The following is a 24,658-nucleotide window of genomic DNA, read 5'->3' as shown; positions in this document are numbered from 1 at the left end:
TATGGTTCTTTACTGAGGCCACTAGAATAGTGAAGGCTCAAAACAGAATGTCTGATGCCACATGCCATTTTACAAGCCTCTCCGTATCTTGCACTCTAACCAAATGGTCAATATTGCTTCTATTACACTATCTACATACATGACATGTATGTGATAGAAATAGAGGAGGATTCTGCTGTAAAGTGGCATACCTCTGGGCCATGTCCCATCAACCATTTTATTGTTGGTTTGAAAATAAGACAAAGCAAAATGTGCATATTACAAATATATTTGGCATGTCATCTTCGAAATGTCTTTTTTTTTTTTTCTACACCTGGTACACAAATGACAGTTCTGAAGCAACTTTCAACAAATAATTTTATCATTTTTCATTTTCCATTTTCTAAGAAATTAAGATTTTTCATAAAGTAATTTAAACTGGCCCAGAAATTCAATATCCATGTCTGGATAACATTAGCTTTTGATGTCTAGACGGTCTCGTATCTCAAAGCTTGCCTCCCCCCATTGCACCATGTTTATGAAGAAGCCAAGTAGGCTTTAATACTGTTTGCCACCTTTGGCCTCAAAAGTAGCAAATTAATTCCCCTTAACTTTTTCTCATTGATGATAAGCAGTTGGACTCCATATATATCCATATATATATATCAGTTGGACTCCATCGTATATCAAGTCTATGCTGTCCAAACCTCAGTCAGCCTACATATCCATTCAACATCAGCAACAGCTAATAAGGTTCGTCAGCCCACAGAAATAAACAGAAACTTCCATCACAGATAAAAGGAGGGGGGAAATGAAGGAATGGCCACAGGGATCTGCTAAGGAGATGACAATTAATGATATGCAAATCTTTGCAATTCTGAGGTTTCCACCTAAAACAAAGCCAAGTTCAGTAATTTCAAAAAGTACTACTTACACCTAGTAGACTGAAATTCACCAAATTTGAACCATTTAAGCCAAAAGTAGGAAAGAGTTTCTGTGTTTTTGCAAAAAAAAAAAAAAAAAAGAGCTACATTAGAACTTCTGACTAGGAGAATACACCAGTAAAATGCTGAAGTCAGATAACAGCAACTGAACATCCTTCTTGTGCTGAGTGGCCCAAAACTGCACACAGTGTTCAAGGTGCGACCTCACCAGTGCCGAGTACAGGGTGACAATCACTTCCCTACTTCTGCTGGCCACACTGTTCCTGATACAAGCCTATTGGCCTTCTTGGCTGCCTGGGCACACTGCTGGCTCACGTTCAGTCGGCTGTCAACCAGCACCCCCAGGTCCCTTTCTGCCAGGAAGCTTTCCAGCCGCTCTTCCCCAAGCCTGCAGCGTTGCATGGGGTTGTTGTGACCCAAATGTAGGACCTGGCACTTGGCCTTGTTGAACCTCGTACAATTCATCTCAGCCTATTGATCCAGCCTGTCCAGATCGCTCTGTAGAGCCTTCCTACCCTCTAGCAGATCAACACTCCTGCCCAACTTGGTGTCATCTACAAACTTTCTGAGGGTGCACTAACACCCTCAGTTGTTTCCTAACAAACTATTTATTGTATTTAAAAGGAGAGCCATGCTATACATAGTAAATGCCCTATTAACAACAAGATATGATAGGCAAATTCAGTCATATATTCCCAATTTTTGTTGTTTTAAAGGAAGCTTGTGGAAATTTATTTATCAAACTATAGATCTTCATCCTCTGCTATTGATATGCATATATAAATATATGTAGGTATATATTTATATGTATTTAATTAGTTAAGCCACTCTCTAAACTACTGGGATTTTTTTTTGCCCACAATGCAAGGATAACAGGATCAGGTCCTGACATGAACTATTACATGTAAAAAATGCCCATTTCTTTGAAAATTATTCAGACTTTAGCCACTAAGCCACATAGACAGCCTTCCTACCTTCCTTCCCTGCTTCTTCCTCTCCCCGTCCCTTATCTCTCTTCCTTTTTCCTTCCTCCTTGCTTTCCTTTAAGCCTTTCCCATAAATACTGTTGGAATTTTAGAAACAGGGTTAGAGGGTTTCTAAGGGGCTAGGAGGCAAAATCTTCCAATACAACCCCTATATCAAACACATTATTGAACAGCACATGACATACTCTTATTTCTTTTTTACAGTCATGTAAGACCTGACAGAATATTACATATATGTAGCTTTACAATCACCAGTTTTTGGGGAATCATTTAAAGTGCCTTGGAGTGACTAAAACTAAAATGTGCTCCACCACAATTGAAAGTAGGGAAAAATGAAGTACATGTGAAACCACAGTGAGAAAGAATTTATATATAGCAATATAAGCCAATGAAGAAAAACATTTCTGTTGTTTTAAATTCAGTGACTTCTGCATAGCTTCTTCCACTGTGATTTAAACTGTCACATGCCTGATCATAAAATCAATGTGAATTCCAAGGCCATATGATACTGTGCACTACCAGTAGAAATGTGAAAATTGTCCAAAAGTTTTACACATGCATACTTCACAATGGAAAACATTTCTAAACAAAAGAAAGTACATTATTTAACTTCCACAGCCATAGAAATGTACACCTTCAAGATGACTACATAGAACACAAATCTAATGATTATTAGATATAAATTAATGTAAAAGAAATTAATGTTTTATTGGAGGGTGAAGTGAACATGCTAGATTGATAGTCTCCAAGAATGCCTGTTCCTCAGCTCAGTTGTCCTGATTAAACAACGAGATGCAGTACACAAGAACTATCAAAAGGGAGCACTTTTGAGCCACTGAAATCGTACGATAGGCTGAAAACCACAATCTCGGCTACAGACAATGATACTATCTAAGGTATTTTATGTGCTAAAATGATCATTAAAAATTAAGCACCACATATAAGCTGCTATTTAGAATATTAATTTACCTTTACTAATCATCTTTTTAACTTGAGGCTAAAAGAGTTCACTTACCATTCGGATACTCAGGCTTAGTCCATGAGATGTTAAAGGAGTCAGATGAATATGACTGGGCTTTTGGAGCAGGAACACCTTCTGGTGTACTCTCATCTGTTATAGCTCTACTAGCTTCACTTATTGAACACCCACCTCCAGTGCAAGCCTTAAAAAATTAATCGAAACAAATAAACATATTTCAATGTAATACCAAAATATTAGTAATTTTTTTTTTTGTAAAGTTTTATAATTTTTACATATGTAAACTTACTGTGTGCTTTTCATGGAAGACACTTTTCTTAGCATAGATCTGTTTACCTCTTTTCTTAAATAACAAGATGTGCTACTCATGACACGATTTCTAGGTATAATATAGCTAAAACATTATACTAATGTTTAACTTGCAGCATTTGGCATTTGACTGTGAGTCATAATCACAGTTTGATTTCCACTTCTTTTGCAGCTGCAGATAAAGAAAATGACAGTGCAAAAGATATCATTTCCAGTGCACAACTCTTCTGAAACTGACCAAAAAGCTCTCACAAGTTCCAGACACAGAATATACTGACCAACTTGCAACACACTTAAATGATCTCGATGAATAGTCATTGAGAAAAAAAAGCCACTCAGACAGCCCTGCACTTCATGACAGCACACAGAGTGGCATGCAGATGCAATTAAAAGAGTGAAAAAAACACTTTGCATAAATCGATATGTAACAGTTGTTATTACATGTTTATGGATAACAAAGTAAGGCAAATCATTCGTATTTCAGTCACCAGAGAAGAAAAGATTCATTACATGATTCTTACATTTTGCTTGCTTATGAAACAATACAACTTGCAAGAAAATGTGCATATTGCTTCATATAACAGGCTTTTAAAGTTTTACATGCATAAACATAACACTACACAGCTCTGGTCCTTTCATGTGCTGGTTTTCCAATTACTTACACTAAGATCAATGACAAGAAAAAGGCGTTCTTAGAGAAGTTAAAAAAGGATACAAGAATATATAAACTCTATACCGGATTTAAAGATTTTTTTGTTTAGTTTATTGTTTATTTTTAATTGTATTGCTTAGCAATAAAATAAATAGAAACTTGAATTCAATAAAGATTCAGAATTAGACCTACTCTTAATCAAAACTGTTGGGATCACCTGTGTTTTTAGGAGTTGCCTATGTGCTGAAATGGACAAGTAGCCCACTCTGGATCATCAGCACACAAAGGAAAAAATAACCTTGCTGTCCAGATCTCCAGGAATAAAATGTTTCTCTCAATCTAGTATATTTTATTTGAAAGGATTAGCTTCAATTTCCCAGTGTGTTTCAAATCAGAGAGCAGTCAACGTATTTCCTACCCTGCTCCAAAAGTGTATACTAGCCCCATGGGTAATAATAAGAACTGTTTGTAAATGAGAGGGTGTTTCATACACCAAGATTGTTTTGATTTCACTGGAAATTACACTCCAAACACAACTACAGAATAGTTTGGGCTATAAAATAAAGATGAAAGAATGCCACCTCAGTTTTGACAACATCCAAAAATGGCATTTGCTTTAAACATGATAGTGTTTAAAAAAAAAAAAAGTCAGCTTAGGCAGATGCTCAGATAACTGTTAGCATTTTGATAAGGAAAATATTTAAGAACATCATCCTTCCAGCAAAGGCAGACCATTCGTTCTATTCTTTAAATTATTTCCCTTCTACTGGCTTCATGAAGAAGCCAAAAAGACCAGCTCTGGAAGACTTCTTCCTCATACATTCCTCACTGCCTTGCTAAACAAGTTCCACACAGCCTTCCTCAGCAGTGGAGGACTTTTTTCTTTAAGGGCTCAGTAATAGCAGCCTCCTCATTCATTTATATCTTGAATTTCATGAAGCTCAATTTTTGTATCTCTGAAACTTGCTGGGGTATGAAGTTTCTGATTCTTCTAATGAAAATCAGTAAAAGAAAGTTCATCTGTATTTTAAATAGTGGGATTTTTAGATCATTATATACAAATGGACTGGACATTGATAGCACTCTGGCAATCACATCCTGTAATACTCAAAGCCATGAAATCCCATACCTAGATTGTGTCTCCTTGTGACATTCTTCACTGAGAAACAGATTGGAGGCAAAATCTGCAAAAATACCAAAGCACCTAGAAAGCCAAGGGATAGATACAAACCACGTAACAAGACACCACACAGCAATCCTCCAGCTAGTGGCTGAGTTAGCTTAACCACACAACGCAGTCGAGAGGAGATATTAACTTAACAGTTAAATCACAGAAGCACTCAAGTCATATAAATGGCTGTAACACCCCAGCTACTAAATGCAGCCTTTCAGTTTTTCATTTGCTTTCATATTGGCCTGGCTCACATCCATTCAGCTTAGAGCATGAACAGAGTAAAAGCAAATTCCTTTGCACGAATCCATGGAGACGTGGCCTTAAGAGTTTTCACCTGACTTTCAGAAAGAAGCACTAGATTTGCTTGTAAAAGCTGTTGCACTCATTTATGAATACAATTGCTACATATTAAATGGCAGTAATCAATAATGAAAATTGGTAACAGCACACAAAGATAAATATTTTGTTAACTTTAACGTACTTATATTAATCTGTCATATGAACATTAAAGCCAGTAGACTGTGAGGTGCTGAAAGTTATGAAGATCCTGATTCCTGTGTTCAAAGCTGCAACTTCTGATAACTGAACTTGCAATTTCCCTCATAAACCAAAACTAGATTTTGCATGGATACAAGCCAAAATCAATATTTCCTGTGAAACAAGGAAAAGAAAAAGGTTCTAGCTGTTAGAAATATTTCATTCTGACAAAAAAAAAAAAAGGAAGCATTTAGTTAAGTTTCCAATGTTGAAGGTATTCTATTCTTTTTACTTTGAAAGTTTTACTGAAATTCAGATTAAATTATACGTGAAACACTAAGTATTTTGATTTCTTTCCAGGTGTGTGTGTTTGATTTGAATGGTTTTGGTTTTTTTTTTTGTTTGTTTCGTTTGGTTTTTTTACTTTCATCAAGTATAACATTTGGCCACATTTAAGCTTCATAACTTGTAAATCTCTAATATTACATTCTTCTGAAACTGGTCTGACAAGTTCTAAATACAATGGGTCCAAATGTTTTAAGAAAGCTATCACACCTCAAAGATATTGGGCATCTCATGCACTTTTAGAGTTGCCATTTTCAAAGCTGCAAAGACATTAATATCTTTTAACCTGCTTATCATGGAACATTGCACTTTATCCAGGTAAATCTGGTCATTTACATCACCAGAAGAAATTATCTTTTCTTACTTTCTGGTTACCACTGATGCAATGCAAATATTGGAAAAAAAACCCCACCAAAACAAAGAAATGAGAAATGAAATATAAAGATCAAAGGTTCCTAAAAATGTATTCAGTAACTTTTAGAAAAGCTGTACACGTTTATGAAGTATAAACAAAGTCCACACAACACTTTGTTTTAACCATTTCCCAATGCAGAGCCACCAAAAGCAGCAGTCCCAGTTGCTCTCCTGAGCCTAGCTGTTAAGTCTCCCCTGATCCTCTCCCCTTGTGCCTCTATGCACAGGAGCTGGGCAGGAGCAGAGAAGAGCTGTAGCAGAGTGAAGGACAGCATGAATTCTTTTGATAGTCCTGATGCTTACAAAGGGATAAAATCCTTGTTGAAGTACTGCCTTAGTTTTGGACATGGTGCTATTTTATATGCTATACAATTTACTATGCGGAAATATCTAGGCACAAATGAATTAATTTCAACATGAATCTAAGTTTTAATTAGACTCAATATCCTTGCTTTTTCAAGTTCAAGTCAGATCCTTATCATTACCTGAAGGTAGTTTATTTCTTGTGGTATAATATTTAGAACATTCAAGAGCATGTTAAGAAAAAATGAATGCCTACTCAGTCTACATAAATGTAAATTTATTCATAATCAACAGCAGAATATTTTTCTATGGCATTTATCAAAGCAAATATTCTTATATAGGTATTGTTATAAAATGAACAGTGTGCTTAGAACAAGGGACAATCCCATGCTTTTATGCACATATTTTCAGGTTTGTTAGTGAGCTGAAGCTGTTCTATTTCATCACAAAATAAAAGCAATGATAAAGAAATGCAGGGAAAACACCATGGTCTTTTAAAACGTTTTGAATAAACAAATTGCTACTTTACACTGAACTCTTCTTCTCTGCTATTTTCTTCTACACACAGAGTTTATGAAAAAAAAAAAGAGCAAATTATCATAGTAAAAAATATTAAAGGCTAACATTTTTAAATACATTCAATGTTTTCTCAAAAATTGGGGGCAGGAGACATTTTTTAAGTCTTTCATATGTTCCTAGATGATTCTCTGTTAGTTATCATCCAACTTACCCTTTAAGAAAATCACTATTTAAATTACACACACATTTTTTGAAGGTCTGTTTTGAAACAAAACACCTATCGTTGTTCAGGATGGCTCATCCATCTTAGTTTCAGAAAGAAGAGATTTTAAAAAAGCAGACACATGAACCAGTAAGTATTTAAGATGTTAACAAAATCAGAATAATTTTCATCATTTTACACCTCTACTACAGATCTTTAAAACTTACAGCTAGTTTTATGAGGTATTCAGTACCCGGGGAAAGCTGCTGAATAGTAAAATCCAGAAAAAGTTCTGTGTTGTTATAGATTACATTCCACTTTGTAAAATTCTGCTCATTGTTGGCAAGGTAAATTATATAGCGATCTAGGATTCCATTTACTTCTACCGGATCTTCCCATCTGCAAATAAAAGCAAAATATGATCAAGCTCAGTAAATATTCAGACCACACTGAAAAAAGTAAGCCTTTGTTTAGGGGACTTTGCGAGGTTTACTTTAAGAATTTGAAAATACAGTTGTGCAACCATAAAAATAAATCTATGACATATCTCTAATGCAGTATTTGTACTCAATAAATGATTACAGTAACATACAAAGCAGGGGCTACGAAATGGGCATATCACCAGAACATTTCCTGCACTGAAGTTTGCAGAGGCTATGCCCATATGTAGGTTATACTGATTGCGTAAAGACAAAATGGAAATTAAGTTGGCAAGTGATAATCAGAAGGTTCACAGAACCACTAAACTAATCACTTCTATGCATTTAATCATAATAAATTTAATTTTATGTCACAAACCCTTCCCCTGATTGAACTCAGTGGAATTCTTGAATAAACGGATACATTATTGTGTTGTCAGGAAAGAAGAAATCCTTACTTACTGTACATATATTGTTCTAGAATCCAAAACCGTCAGGACCGGGGCATCTACGTGAGATGGTGGCAGCTGTGCTGTAAACAAGGTGACCTCAGAACTGTTTGTACAGCCAGCAAGCGTGCATGCATTGAGCAGAAACTGGTGTGGCATAAAAACTGCTAAATCTAGGACAAAAAAGGAATATTAATTTACTTTGTATATTAATTTTACCTTGTTTTTCTGTAACTTTCAGAGGGCAATGAATTCAGACAATCAAGAGGAAGAGGGAGCTGTATCAAATGTTTCAGATTTTTCCCAGAGGAGTAAATAGGTGCTAGATATTTAATAGCAAATAACTGCAACTTTTGACTACTAATAGGTCTACAGGGCATGCTTTGGTTGAGATGACCCTATTGTACAGTACATTTACACTGGAATGTACGCCACACAAACAAAATAAAGATGTTAGTCTCTTAGATGCTACATACTATATTAATTTGCTACAGTGGCAAATGAACACCTTTAAGATTATTAAATCAAAACAAATTAATGGTAAAACAGGCACAAGTTCATTATCCCAGTCAGATTAATATTTTTTTAAAATGTTCTGTATGATATATGAATGCCAAGCATCAATGCATACAACGACTCACACCATGCAGATTTCACTATAAGCGTGAACACAAAGGAAGCTCATTGTTGCCACCATTCATATTGTGGTTCTGTTTGCCTGCTTGTCTTCAGCTGCACAAATGCCAAACATTTGTAAAATATACTTCAGTAAAGACAATCTGTCTAATGCCATAGCAAAACAACTGTTATCTTGAGTTTTAATCACTGCAGAAAATAGTAAATAAAATGTAGCATCTTTGCTGAATAAATATTCTAAAAGATATTTAACTTAATAAATTCTTCCCTATACTAATAAAGCAATGTTTGTCAGCAGAATTACAGTAGGAAAGTAAAGCAGGCATAATTTTCTAATCTTTTTCATTTTTTATTAAAATAAAAAACACAGATTTTAATGAGCAAATCCTTTAAGAAGGAATTTACAATTTTTGCAATAGTATAAGGTATAGAAGTAAAATGCATATATTATAGACACACATTTTTAGTATGTCAGAAAAGTTCTGGGTTTTTGCAAGACATAAGAAATGCTAGTGTCTTCAGAGCCAAATAGTATCAAACCATCATTTTGTACAAAAATATTTGCGAGCACACATTTAAAAACTGCAACTGGATGACAAAGACATCACTAAAGTAGAAATGTTGTAGACCCAAATTCTTTCTCATTCATTTTCTCCTCATATAATATCTCCAGTCCCCGCTGCAATGGAATTCCTTCTGATTACTCCACTCTGTATGAGAAGAGAATAAACTCGCGCACTTTTACTGAAAACACAGTATCACTCAGTGTTATTGTTCTAGGACCACATGGCAAAGCGTGAGTTAAAAAAAATGCTGTAACTAAGAATAAAAAAAAAAAAAATTCAAGTGAATGTCTGTAACACAGTGACATGTTTAATCAACATAATGGGACTGATTCTACCAGGGTTAAGCAGTGCTTATGTGGGTGAGAGGGAAAGCACACTCCAGAGCAGGTGCTCAAGCTGGGTCAGCCAAGCAAAGAAAGTAAAATCCACATACTGCACCAACTCTATTGCCCTCAGTAGTGTACACCTCCCTGGATCCCTTGTTCCTTGCAGCTACCATCAGAAAAGCCACAAAAATTATATATGGAGATGGAAGTCTGTGAGACAAGTATCACGTACTCCATGTTCTGGGTGGGCAAACAAGTGACCAGAAGGATTTTACAACTGAAAGCAATCCGCGGCACCTATTTAATTCATATTCCATGTAGCACATTCTTCTTTCTAAGTTGAAATTGTATGGTGGGGCTTCACTTAGCAGAGTGAAAATAACACAAGGGAAGGGAGAAAAGAAAAAGTGGATTTCTCCTTTTCCATTTGTTTATGGTGGATCACTGTTTTCCTTGCACACAGATTCAGGATGGGAGTTGGGAAGGGGTATTTTTGTCTCCTTTAAGGAAAATTCATCATGAAGGAACCACTTTTTTTTTTTTTTTTTTAAAACATAGCTTGTACTGAAATCCTGATTTGATGCACACTGTAGCTGATGAGACTGCTTGCATTCATGAGTTTCTGTAAATACCTGGTTATATTTGAAGAGAGAGGAACTTTGTCAAGAATGAAGAGAATGGAAGATGGAAAAATGTTTTATTTCCCTCCCTGGAAAAAACAAGTGACTATAAGTAACTATGTGTTTCTCAGTGCCTGGAATGGAAAAAGCAAAAAGACAAGACAGGGAAACATGCAAAGTTTAAAAGAATAGGAATGACAAGGAATGGAAACACAAGACATACTAGCAGCAAGATCCCTTAGGATCAACCAGTAAGCATACTGAGAGGGGAGGGAAGGAGAGGAGAGGTTAGAAAAAGAGTAGAAAGATAAAATATGGAAAAAAAGCAACATGTCACCAGGATCAAAGGAAATTTTTATTCCTCATCTTAATTTAACAATGCCAATGTATTTTGTCTCAGAAATTCCGGACAAAATTTCAATGGAATCTGAAAGATTTTGGTAGGAGAAATGCTAGAAAGAGAAATGACATTAGTAGGAGCAGAAGAAAATACAGAAATTAGAGACTCAAAGCACAATATTTGCAGTCAACGCAAATGTCTCCATAGACTTCATCAAGGTTTGGATGAGCCTGTAAATGTTGTGTAAGTAGTATTTCTAAAAGGTTCAAATCAGAAACTGACAAACTGAACAATAAAAATCATATTACATCATACGTGCTGCAATTATTTGTCACAATCTGATTTGGCAGATATTTTCCTGTTTAAAGTTCAAAGTGTTTCATAATGGATCAATGGATTCAAACAACCACAGATACAAACATGAATGTGAATGAGGAGGGAGGAGGTCCTTAAAACTACAAAGCCACTGTTTGTCAAGGTCCTCTAGCAACAACGCATTGTTTTCCATTTGCTTGATTGCATGATTTGCATAAGATCAAATGTAGGCAATTGTGGACATGAAAAACAGATCTCTCTCAAACACGTTAGAAATGGATCCACAAGCATTCCCCAGAAACGTGTTACAAGAAAATGCATCTCAGTGCATGGAAAACTCAGTGATTGATGTCAAACAAACAATAATTTACAATATAGGGCATGAATTATATGTTATTTTACAATTGATTTCATGCTGTTGCTGGAAGACTTTCATTGATCTCAATTTACAAAATGAACCCAATAAGCACACAATTATTTTCTTTTTAACTCACAGCAAAAACCAAATTATTATTTTATTTTTTTTTTTACACATTTTCTTTATCAGGATATATTCCTGTGTATCTCAAAACTCCAGCCCTCTGTGTTACTCTAAAATAATTTCAAGTGCTTCTTATTGCAGTTTTCCAATAACTACTCTTTTAAATCACTTATTTCTCTCTTTATATCACTTATTTAAGCTAAACTTAAAAATTATAGAGGCTTACTGAGGATTTGGTCTTGTACTTATTTCAAGACTCAGAAGGGCAAAGAGCACCAAAGGGCAAAGAAAAAAGAAACTTGCCTGGGAGTATAGGATTCCCTCAAATCATCCTGTTAAGACAGCAAGTAGCCAGAAAAATAATCCTGTACTTTTCATGTCAAAAACAAAAGAAAACTAAAATAAACCCCCAAATATCTGTTTTTAAACCATTGCTTACTTTCCCCAAAGAAAAAGGCAGGAGGGGGCAAGGGAGGGGAAAGGCAGGGAGAGAAGGGATCAACTTGCCTTTTTGTCTCTTTGACCTCAGAGGCAATACAAACCAAACTCTTTTCTAACTCATATGTCAGCAAGAAAATTGATAACTATATGGCTATCAATCATTAAAATCAACATTTGCATACTACTACATTTATTATATATGTGGTTTATGTGGAACTTCCCACACTAACCAAGGCCACTATATGAAATACCATTGTAAATCTAACTATAGTGGCTGGTATATATCCAGTTTCTAATAACCACCAGCATAAGTCCCGATAGCACAATCAATGCATGAGAGAGAAAGAATAAAGAATGACCCTGTTTGCATGGTCAATAAGAACACTCACTTTGCTTTGATCAAATTTAATGAGTAGTCATTGAAAGATAATATGGAACACTACAGTGCTACTTTTAACATGCAATTTGAGAGACATTACTAAGATAGAGAAGAAAAACACAGTAGAGCAGTTAGTAGAGTTTAAAAAAAAAAAAAAACCTCAAAACCAGAGATTTAAGAACTTGACTTAAAACATGAGCTTTACCATCAGACGTCAGAGTACATCACAGTTCAAAAATAACACAGTAGCAATGCCTACAATGTTTTAATTTTTCTGTAACATGCAACATTCTGTACTCGGGTTTACAGCAAGAGAGTCACACACTCTTTTTTCCTCCTCTCTTCCACCCTATTTCCACTCTGTCTAGTTTCAGGCAACTATTGTAAGGACAAGAAGTGACAATGTCCTCTCTTGGTGAGTGCTCAGTTGAAATGTGACTTGAGTAAGGAACCCCACACAGTTCCTCTCAGGAAAATAATTGAGACAAAGTCTATCCCATTGCTATATTCAAAGGAAAATAATACGGCAGTACTGTAGCAAGCGATTGTTAGCAGCACAACAAAGAAAACCTGCTGAGAGAGTATGAAGATGAAAAATTTCCAAAGAATTCAAATCACCACGTTGTTTATGTAGGTAGACTGTATGACTACCTCAGCTCATTACTCACATCCTTATTCTGTTCTTATCTTCTTTCTCATAGTTTGTTAAATCAACTCACAGTAACTTAATATTTGATTAGAAGGTGAACTCTTTGGGATCATAAATCTGCATCACCAAATACAACTATGTCCCCATCTAATTGTTATGCACTACCAAAAAAAAAAAAAATCAAATTCATAAAGTGAGCACCAAGATCGTATTATCAGGTCTGTCAGACATCATTAGCAGTTCTTTCCCTTCCACCCTTTTCTGAAAGCAAGCAACAACTCATATATAACTTTTAGTACAGTATATTCTACTTTCTGTATTTATCAAGTACCAATCAATTGTATTGGCTCTCAAAAAAGACATCAATAATGTACAATATTTTCTGGAAGGTATTATAATAATGCTACATCTTTTCCACAGATCTCCTGTGAACCCCATGCCATACTCATCACTCCCTTGAAAATATTTAAGAAAAAAAACAGGGCATCACAAATAACAACACTTGCCTGCTTCAGGCAAGTCAATCAAGCCCAAGAAAACAGTGTGCTAATGTACCTAATTCTATAAGCTAGCAATGAATGGCCTCTCATATGTGGAACTGGCCCATTAATTGAAGAAAACCTCTGTCTTCCAAGATATCAGCCAATACTGCCAGATATTAATTAATAATTAAGAATGTTCAAGAGTGAGAATTAAAATAATTTTGTGAAGCTACTAAAAACAGGAGCAAGAAATAAAGAGAGATAAATAAACTCAGGGTCACAAATAATTATTTTCAGGAAGCACCATAAGCTGTTTTTCTGCTCTCTAATCAGCAAAAACTTTGACACAACGGCATATGGATGAAACGACTTTGCTTCTAGCTGGCCAACAAATGCTGATGTGTTTTAGAAGCTATTTGCTCAGTAGTAATTATCACTTGTTTTCCAAATTACTCATAAAGGTGTAAATCCTTATTCCATTTAAGATTTATAAATCTCAGAAGAGTTCAGGAAAGGTACAACTTCCAGGTCCCATCTGAGGAATTACAGAGCATAGCACAAACCCACGTATCATAAGGAAGCACCAAAAACTTAACAGTCATGTGTAAAAAAGTTAGATTCAACAAGAAAAACACTTTGGCACAAAACAGTGAAACAGAAAGATCTTTAACCATTTCAGTTTGAAATTATTTCAAATAATTAATGAAGCTACTACATGCACATGGTAGAACTACAATTCCACTTTTGGAAAAGTGGTAGCTCCAAAGTACTTTAATGGTGTTACATATAATTTTGCTTGAAGATCAAAGATTATAAAGTCCATTTGTTTTCACATTTAGGAAAAGTGTCTCTTGGTTATGCTCCTACAACTCTTAACCTTTGCACAGAAAATCTTTTGGCCATCTACCAGCCCAAACTCTTGTGCTACTTTGAGCATAAACTCATCCCTCAAATGTTATGTTTCATCCTGGCCAATTCATAAGGCCACATTAGCATACATTCCTGATTATTGTGTTTCATTTTTACTTTTTTTTTTTTTTAACTATTAGTTTTAACCTTACCCTAGCAAGGTACAGATCTTTTTAATTAAACATACTTATTATTCCTTTCTTATTGTAAACCTTGGAATACAAGGATTCCAGTCTTTTATTTTAAAGTCATATCCCTGAGATAGCTACTACAGGTACATTTTCCAGGCTGTTCTTGCCCTCCAGTTAGGACACACTAGCTTGAAATTCTAAAGGTGCTCAGCTGAAGAAAACTCATCTCATGGGCAGTGCCACATACCACATTGTTTAGAAAAAGTTGAAGGGAAACCTTTAAACTTCTCTTAATATTCTACCACCAATTAATCTACCTGATTCCCTGTATGTCTCTAAACACATCTCATATCACTGACCACAGAAGAATCATGGAGCACTCATGAAGCTCCTTGGAACCCTCCTTCCTGTAACATCCCTAAAGTGTTCCCGTGGCCCACTATCATTAGTCACCATCAGAAAAATATAGAGGCAAGTTTGGGAGTATTTTTAAGGGCTTCTCTTGCTGCCAAAACAATACATAGCTAGTCAGTGCAAACATTCAGCATCAAATGAACCTAATGAACTTCTAAGTTACATCTTTGTTTACTGGACTTTAATACATGCATTGTCTCCATAGTTTATCTAAATTATAACAGCTGGGCAAATAAGGTGAGTTTGAAGGTCAGAGGGGGAGAAAGCAGAAAGAGGACAGAGCACATTAATTTTTACCAGGCACGTGAAGAGAAGTAATTGTGGTCATACCAATATCACTATCTTGGTTTTATTTCTCTCTCTGTCATTTCTTCGCACATCATATGGCATGACACAGCCCTGTTTTAAGATTTACATGAAAATTTCCATTCATGAATGCTTCCAATCCAGTCACTGTACTGCTATCAGCTTAAATAGAGGGGAGTTGTTAGTATACATTACAAGAACCATGATCGCTCAAGTCAATGTCAAGCCCAAAGAAGTAAAAAAGGAAAAGAAAAAAAAAAAAAAAAAAAAGTGTTTTGAACATTTCACATCCGTATTACTTCAGTTTTATGTTCACAACTGGAAATATATTTGCACTAGGCAACTACATTGTCAATTTGAATCTCAGATAGGTGCTGCTATAAAACTGGAAGTACTCTGGATTCACATTAGTATGACCCCTTTGCTGACTAACATCCTGTATTCCCAAGTAATTCCGATCTTGCTGCACTGGGAGAAACAAAATTCAGATCCACCTTACATTTGGTGCTGAGTTAATGGTACCAGGTCAAGAGAAGCACCTGACTGCCACTTTTACAACCCACTGAAGAACTCATATGAAAGTGCAGCTGTGGTTAGAGAAGCCGGCAAGATGATAAGTTATACAAGAATGTATGGTAAGTAATACAGCAACTGTTACTATCCATTTTATGTCAATCAATAGTGCAGTCTCATCTGGAATAGTGTATATTACAAAGGATAGAAATAAAGTCTGTCTGGAAAAAAGGCAGTGACAAAACACAGGCTTACAAATCCTCTCTTAGGAAGAGAGGCTGAAACAAAAACCTGAGAAAAGTGAATAAAGAAGATGACACACCATACAGGTATATAGGATAGTAACTGCTACACAAAAAAGCAATTAGGATCCTGTGTTCCCATAAATTCCTTTTCAATATCACAGGGAAAAAAAGGACGTCCAATAAATTTAGAAAGTGGAATTTTGAGAGAAAATCATCCCACCTAAAATCATGGAACACCTACTGCTGACAAAATTATTCAGATTTATCTTTATAAATTGTATTCTGGGGGATAGACGTTAATTACCAACATCATATTTTAAAAATTATTTTTATAAGCAGCACTGTAATTTGCAAATCTGTAGAACAGAGTCCTGCAAGATTCCTATACTTCTCTTTCTGTACCTGAGACTACTTAGAACTCCTCAACACTGTATTTTATTTTATAAGTGTTCTTGCCTAAGCAATGAAAAGGAGGGATGGGAGGAAAGAAATTAATTTCTTAAAGAAAGATTTTCTTTGACAAAATTAAAACAATTTACTAGATTTTTACTTTAAAAATTGAATATGTATACTAAATCACAAAATACCATTTTAACTCCAAAATAATTGCTTTAATTAACAAAATATTCAACAATAAAAAATATCTTCAAGTAAACAGAAACTTGAGACAGCAATTCAGACTAGAAATTGGAACCTAAACAAGAAAAATATGACAATGGTTGTTTGAACTGTTATCAACTACAGGTTACAGAATAGTGGTTTATATGTTACAAGATTTATTTTGCTATATATATGTTTTACATCCATAATGGGTAACTTGTTCCACCATTTTGTATAGTATCAGGCACGCAAGCTGATTACAGAACAACTCTCACCATCTAGCAAGGCATCATGTGATTTAAGAGTTTCTGCAGAAGAGATACTATCACCTTTCCCAGGACCAGAACAGCTCTGTATATCTGAATTATAGTCAGAGAATAAAGAGTTTTGCTAAAACGTGCCTGTAGTACTGGAACAAAGGTAGTGGGAGTACTCAGCTTCTGAGTACTGTTCCTAAACAAGACAATTTATAGCAAGTTAAATTAGTTGCAAGACAAGAAAAGTTGAGCTCATGTTCAGCTGGCCACAAAATTAGCAGCATAGTAAAATATACTGTACTTCTACCTGCTCTCCTCTTTCCTCACCAAAATAATCAGACCTAGCTGTTAATTCATTAATATGGTCAACACGTGGTTGGGGAAAATTATTGGGATTTCTTTTCCCTTTTTTTTTTTAAAAAAAAAAAAGTTTACTTGTTTTATATTAATTTTCAACACACATACACAAAAAAAAAACCCACCACAATCCCAAACCCTGAAAAGCCTGAAGTTTTTTTTTTTAACTTGACATGTTGCACTACCCAGTCATGTCATGTAGTGTCAGTAATGTCATCAGATAACTGCCACAATCTGATGTGATGCATTCAACTAGGATTACCAGAATAAATCATGTTTGTGGGTACACAGATCACAGGTGGTGCAGTCAGCTGCTCTGTATTATGGCGTATCTATAGGATGTGCAGATTAGGATATAATGTTCAGAGGCTTGTTCTCGTTTGTGAAGTGCTTTGCAACCATAACTCAACAGTAAGGAGCCACCAAACAGTTATAATGACATAAACCATCAACAGGGAAAAATACAAATCGATCAGTGCCAGCAATATAAAAGAAAGAGCATGCATCTGTCCCCAGTCTCATAAATTCAGTGGCTGTTGCAGGCTTTTTCTCTATCCCACATGTACTTTATTAATAACAGTAACTATCATAAATAATAATAATAACACACAGTAGTTTATTTCAAGATGAGTGCGCTTCTTATTATCTGTTGATCCTCTCCCTTATTTCTTACATCCTGTTTCTATTCCTCCTGTAAATGGAGGGGGAGAGCTAGTTTAATTTATTGTTTGAAGTTTATGCCCTTTAATTGGCAACAGTGCACTATGCCAAGTTGTCTACGTAGGCTCCCTGCAATATCTGCATACCTTAACCGGCATGTTAAGCTTCTACAAAGGAGGCATAGAATTTACATTCTACTGCATGTTATAAATAAGTAATAAGAACAGATTAGAATTATGCATTTACTCCTACTAGTGAGAGTGAGATGCATAATTCACAAGTGGCAAACCTTTAAGAGGCTTTTGTATTTCACCCCAGCCTTCTCCCCACTCCAATCTCATGTATGTAGAACATAGTATATTTTTCAGTCTTACTGCTCCACAATTTTTTTTCCCAGCTAAACTGTTTAGATTTTATAATCACTACTTTTTCTTTCCTGCAGAAAAGCAATAGACTCTATATATTAGTAGTCACTGTTGTGACTGTATCTGCTTTATGTTACAGTATTGGTGTCATCTTTCTGAATTTTCTTGCGATAATCAGGGACACGACTTTAAAAGGCAGATGTTAAATGGCAGTGCTTTCAGAAGGTGCCAGAGTAAACTGAAGTCCTCTACCTAACTTACAGAAAGAATGCAGAGCTTGCAACTGAAAATTCCTCACACTTCATAGTTAACGTGACTTACTACTCCTCTTGTTGGACCTCCTGGAGGAGTAGACTAATCTCTATACCCATTCATGTCCCCAGCTTCTCTGCTGAGGCCCGTAAACTAATACCTGTTGCAACCACAATTTATATGACAGCACATGAATGCCACAGATTTTGCAGAGCCTGGGCTTTCCCCCAGAGCAGTTCTGTCTCTAAGAAGCACTTTGTTACCTGGTGATAAGATGTAGCAACAAGGAATTATTTCAGTCTACTCGCTTTAATATTTTTCGGCTCTTTGGCTGGAGCACTACTGTGTTGATTAATGTACCTTCCAAAGAGGCATCACTAGGGACCAGCTCTTCAGTTGAAAAAGTCATCTTGTAATTTCTCTCGACTGTTTTGAACTTAGTCTATTTAGTTCCCAGATTTTCTTTTTGTTCTGTGTGCAAATATTTTAAATTATATTGTAGTTCTAATTAGCATTTGTTTATTCTGCCTCAATCTCTGCCGTGCAACTTCTTTTCATAGTTAATCCTAGACTTGTACCTCTCTTTTTCTGGCCACATTTATTTATTTAATCTTTTGATTTCTTCAGTGTATTTCACTTTATTTTGAGTTTGGCTTTACTATCTTTCTATCTTTTCTCTGCCTGTAAACTGAGGAAGATGACTTCAGTAATGCATGTATTATTTCCCAGTACAATTTAACAGCTTAAAAATTATTACACAACATTCCAATAATGGCATTAAATACCAAGAGCTATAACTCAAAAATTCAAAACACGTTAGTTGAAATGAAAATAATACTTTTACCCTAACTTTAAGAATAGCAAAAGGGAGCACAACTATTTTGTTATTTAGGAGAGCATTCTTATCCTTGAGCTGATGAAAAAGCTAGCATGCCAACTCATGAGAACTTGTGAACATTCTTGTCAATTGTATTAAATTATTGTTCCTTGATCAGAAAACAAATGATTAACAATATTAAAATTAAGTGATTGTAACAGCTCCAAAGTTGAAGTCAGTATGAAATTCAACTTTCAAAAGGAAGTCATTGACATACTGTACCACCAGGGGTTACTTTCCAGTACTGATAATTTCCTTCATTTCTACATTTCTCCTGGAAGAGACTGTGGAAATTTTCACCACTTACACATGCCTTGTATGAACTCACCCAGTCTAGCTAATGATCCTGGAAAGGTAAGCAATGAGGACCCAGAAGCTTTTAATAAGTCAGATTCTTTAGTCACCTGTGAATAACCTTTTCCACTGACTGAGAGAGGGGATGCAGAGCTATTTACCCACTGTCTTAACAATAAAGTTTTCAACTGTTGGAAGAGCTGGTTCAGCTACCTTTACTATCTATTCAGCACTGATTTAAACTCTAGTTTATACCAACTAGAAATATTTTTATATAAAAATATGTCTTCCCCAAGATATTTGTATAAACTTTTATATATTTATGAACCTCTGTTGATGGAAACCACATTTGCTCACAGAAAGAACATAGAAACTTATTGATTGAATTGATTAAATCACAAATTAGAGTTAGAAATTGCTAATGATATATTTCCAGATACAGAACACAGGCAGTATATTAGCACCAGCATAAAAATTCCCTCTTTCCCACCTGATCACTTATTCTCTTGCATGTGCAGACCTTGTGCAGCACCACTCCTCAAAAAAAGATTGAACAGAACAATTTTTAAATCAGAAATACAGATGCTTATTTACATTAGTCATAAACATACCCAGACATGCAGAGAAAGAAATCAAGATATACATATTGTAAATGTGACTTAAATGTGCCTCTGTAATAAAGGTACATGGTACATCCAAAGTAGCCATCACAGAAACAATAACTATGTTTATCATCCACCTTTCCATTCATCTTAAGAGCATGACTCTAAGCTTTACTTAAAGCACACTAATCAAATGTTCTTAATATTCTTCTTAAATGTTCAGTTTTATGTTCACTTAAATATTTTTTCCCATGCACTAGTTAATGTACCAGTAACACATCACTTTAATGTGTTACTGTATTTATACAATAAAAACCATGGAAAAGAAAGAAAAAAAAAGAGAAAATGCCCAGAAAAGAAAAAAAGAAAAAAATGCCCAGCAGCTTTCAAACTCCAACTACAATTTATGTAAAATGCTTCAATCAGAAATAGGTTATCATAAAAATACAATATTTCTCGGAAAACTAGTGGAAAGCATGATGGAATACTGACTAAAAGGCTATTAAGCTTTATGTAAACAATTTAGGCAATCAGTGTAGAAACCTATGTTAGATTTCTGGCAGTGATTCAACAGGAAAGGAAACGAAGGAAGCATCCTAGAATGTTTTTAATGCTTTTTATGACAGGATTTATGCCTTGCATACATTTCCACATAACTTAAGAGGATAGGAAAATAGACTTTGAAAATAAAGGAATCATCCTCCAAATATACAGACCATCAAATATTTTTTAAAATCAAACTTATATCCAACTATTTTATGGCCTTGTAACACTCAGTCTTGTATCATTCACACACAAGACAAGACTTATGAAAGATGAAAAATACTAGGGGAGATCTGACTTACAATAGCAGAAGACATTAAGTGGTGAAGCATTTTAGAAATGCAAGTTGTAAGGAAGCTGCTCAGATTTATTGAAATAACAAGTCTGTAACAAGCAAATATCAAAGATTTCCCCTTTCATAATTTTGTCTCATTATAGTTTTCTGGTTTTTTAAATAAATAAAATGCTGAAAATATTTATGTAATGGTTAATGCCTCAACATCCTCATGGCCATGCATTTAGTACAGCCAAGAAAAAGGGGAACCCCCAGTTAGGAACTGTCCAGAAGTATTACTGTGGTGTTACCTGCCTGAACATTGTCATTATTTACTAATATTCCACTGGTATTAAAGGAAAGTTGAGATATATTGAGTATAGAGAGAAGGGTCTGTGTCTACTGCAAGCCAAACCAGAATGCATGTACTGCTCAGTCAGAATAATTATCACAGCTGCTAAACCTACACAATTTGTAATAGCAGTATGGAAGAAAATATCTATCTTAAACTATATATACATCAAGTGTTTGGAGGTTCAGGAGATCAAACAGTCCTAAATAAGTAAGGAGAAATGTAAGCGTGTTTTCCAGACGATAAGGAAAATTTCAGAGAGAAGCTTCATTATGCACCTTGCAACATCAAGAAGGCTGCCCCACTCTTTCCAAGCCTATTAAGTCAGAGCTAAGTGAGGTATATCCTTATGAATGGACATCAACAGAAGCAGCAGGTTTGGCTTCAGTCCATCTGTGCAAGAGGTGTCATATCTTTATTTACCTGAGTCCAGCATTACCTGAAACTAAGCATGAATCATTCACCAAGCATTTCAAAATGATCCTGGCAAAAACAAAAAACCTCACAGGAAAGTGAAGATGCTTTTCTTTATCTATAAACACATGAATTAAGTTGAACAGACAACCTTGCACAGTTTCTGATGTTTTGTGAAGCATTTAACAAAAGTGTGATTTAATGAAATTTTGACTGAAACTATAAACTCATATGTCTGTTTTATCAGCAAAATTAAAACCAGAACAGAACCCACACTTCACCTTACTAGCTTCAGGCAAACCACAATTACCAGACATACTGCTGAAAATATGATCCCACAAAAATTTTTTCAGTGTATGCGCACAATATGGCCAAGAAAGCATATTCTACTTCTCAAATCTAAGGAGATCTCTCAATGTTTAATAGCAAACAGTGGTCACCACTAGACAACTTTTCACAAAGACAAACTGTATCACTTGATAGACCCCTATATGAAATTCTCATTGATGAAAGACAAAACACAGAGAAACAGATTACGTCCTTCAGAAATCCCAGAGGAAGGCAATCAAGATGCACAAGATTGGGGCAGTTTGCCCAAGAGAGGTTCACACAGGCAACATGACACCAAACTCATCTCAGAAAACAACTAAAGAAGAATTTGCTGCTATCTGCAGTGAATATGTCTTGGAGAAGACCTGCAAATCCACATAACTGCAGAACACCTCTAAGATGATAATACATTGGAAGTAACCTCTGCTGCTTGCAAAGGAAAAAAAAAAAAAGGAAAAACGATTTTAAAAAGCTGTATTTAAATTTTACACATTGAACTTAATGAACACTTGATTTAAATCTATCCTACTCAGTCCACACCTGTTTTTGAACAGATTTCAGCATCTTTAAGTCTGCTGACCAATCTAGACACTTGTGAAGGAGAAAATAAAGAACTAGAAGCCTATATATGTCTAATTCTGACAACTAATTTTGAAGTAAGATCACAGGACAAAATAATCTGACAGTTTTACATTTTTTAGTGCTTTTAATTCTTTTCATGGATTTTACACAAACCTAGAAATAAACGTTTTTCTTCTCTTTGTTTAAAAAACAGAGCCTAGAGCCAAAGTATTTCCTATGTTATCAGAAGGAGAAAAAGGAAAAAAAGGACTCTTCCTGTTGTACAGCTACTAGCTCTGGAGAAGCTATTCGCTCTAGTTTGCATTGGTAAATACAGAAGACTGGGAGGTACCAATCACTCTCATTTTATAATTTGCATTGCATTTTAATTTTTAGAAAGCAGTACTAAAGCAACCTGAGAGCTCAGCAATTCCAGCAGGGTTAGCGTGAGATCTCTCCTGGCTTGCTGTGTTACCCAAATCTGATCAAAGGACAAGGACTCCAGAAGCTTGCCCAGCTGTGGTTTTACAATGACACCATTAGGTTTTGCTCTATAATCAAGGTCCCTAAAAGTCTGTGTAGCTTCAGGCTTAATATCTGTGACAAGGTTAACTGAAATCTGCAGCAAGGATAACTACTTTAGCAGATTGTATCAGCAGGAAATATTTAAACACTATTTAAAAGGATTTTAAATAAGCAGATTTTATTTAACACTGCACTAATGCACTGCAATAGAAAATGATACAACAGAGCTGCTACAAATAAACATAATGCTTTTACCCTTACCCCACCCCTCTCCCTTCTAAATTCCCCACATCTGTATTATTAAGTCCAATGAGTGCACCAGATCTTTCTATCTGAAGCTGAAACACAGGAATGCCAGACTCAGACAGCCCATTTGCCCTTTAGTTTTGTGCCTGCTGAATCTGCATTCTGGGTCTGCCGAATTAATTAGGATAGTACCAGTCACTGGCAATGTCAGTGTTGCCCATTCAGGGGTATTAAATGTGTACCAAGTGTATGCCTACAGCTTTTAGAGGAAGGCAGCTTCTCCTGTAAGACTGGTGTACTCTGCCCTCTAGTGCTAGGTGCACCAATATAGAATAATCAAACGGTTTGAGTTGGAAGTGACCTTCAAAGGTCATCTAGTCCAACCCCCCTGCAAGGAGCAGGGACATCCCCAACCAGGTCAGGTTGCTCAGAGCCCCATCCAACCTGGTTTTGAACGTTTCCAGGGATGGGGTGTCCACCACCTCTCTGGGCAACCTGTTCCAGTTTTCCACCACCGTCACTGTAAAAAATTTTTTCCTAACATCTAATCTGAATCTACCTCCCTCTATTTTAAAACCATTACCTCTTCCCATCGTAACAGGCCCTGCTGAATATATATATATGTTTACTTAAATGCATACTCAGGACAGAACAAAGCCTGAAGCAGCAGGTGTTCTTTATAGGCTGTCCTGGAAAACATGGTATTTCCTGTATGACTTATCAGCTGGATATGCTGCTAAACCAAATATAAGGGGTGGGCCTGGAACCATAGCATGGTATTGTAAGACTCTAAAATAAGAAAGAGACACTGGGGCATATCTCATTGGGTCACGTGCAAGACATTTCAGACAAACAATTCTATTTGTGAAGAGATTAAGACTAACTTTTAATAGCTCACAATGCTGTTAAATAAGCCTCTGCTTCACAAAAAAAAATTGAGGAATTGTGACACTCAGAGCTATAATATAAATAAATCTAGCATCAACTTTTTATTGGATAGCAAACTACTCTTACGAGAACACTCTAGTGAAAGAACAGATTGGGTTCATTTGGTACTTTTATGTATTTCACTGCAACCTGGAAGACGGGAAACAAACCAGAGAACTACAGAATTTTTCTATTGTTTGCCCTTTAAGGCAAAAGCTGTCTGTCATTTTTGAGCAGGACCGAAAACAAAGGAACAGAAATCCTTAGGTTTAGAAATCAGTGTTTTTAAACATGGCTATCACTAGAAACTGTATGAAA

General features: G+C 35.6%; 1 protein-coding gene across 1 annotated transcript in view; it reads right to left on the bottom strand.

The window, feature by feature from the left end:
- The window catches only part of USH2A (usherin), a 386,243-nt gene that overhangs the window by 179,551 nt on the left and 182,034 nt on the right, over positions 1-24,658 (bottom strand). Inside the window, exons 32-34 of the mRNA XM_086744172.1 lie at positions 8,165-8,324; positions 7,511-7,682; positions 2,925-3,072 (exon numbers count right to left, since the gene is read on the bottom strand). Coding sequence (XP_086600298.1) covers positions 2,925-3,072; positions 7,511-7,682; positions 8,165-8,324 — 480 coding nt within the window. The remainder of the gene's footprint in view (positions 1-2,924; positions 3,073-7,510; positions 7,683-8,164; positions 8,325-24,658) is intronic.

The sequence above is a fragment of the Chlamydotis macqueenii genome, chromosome 3 (assembly GCF_036417535.1).
Source record: "Chlamydotis macqueenii isolate bChlMac1 chromosome 3, bChlMac1.mat, whole genome shotgun sequence".
NCBI lineage: Eukaryota > Metazoa > Chordata > Aves > Otidiformes > Otididae > Chlamydotis > Chlamydotis macqueenii.
This window is presented reverse-complemented; position numbering and strand designations above follow the sequence as displayed.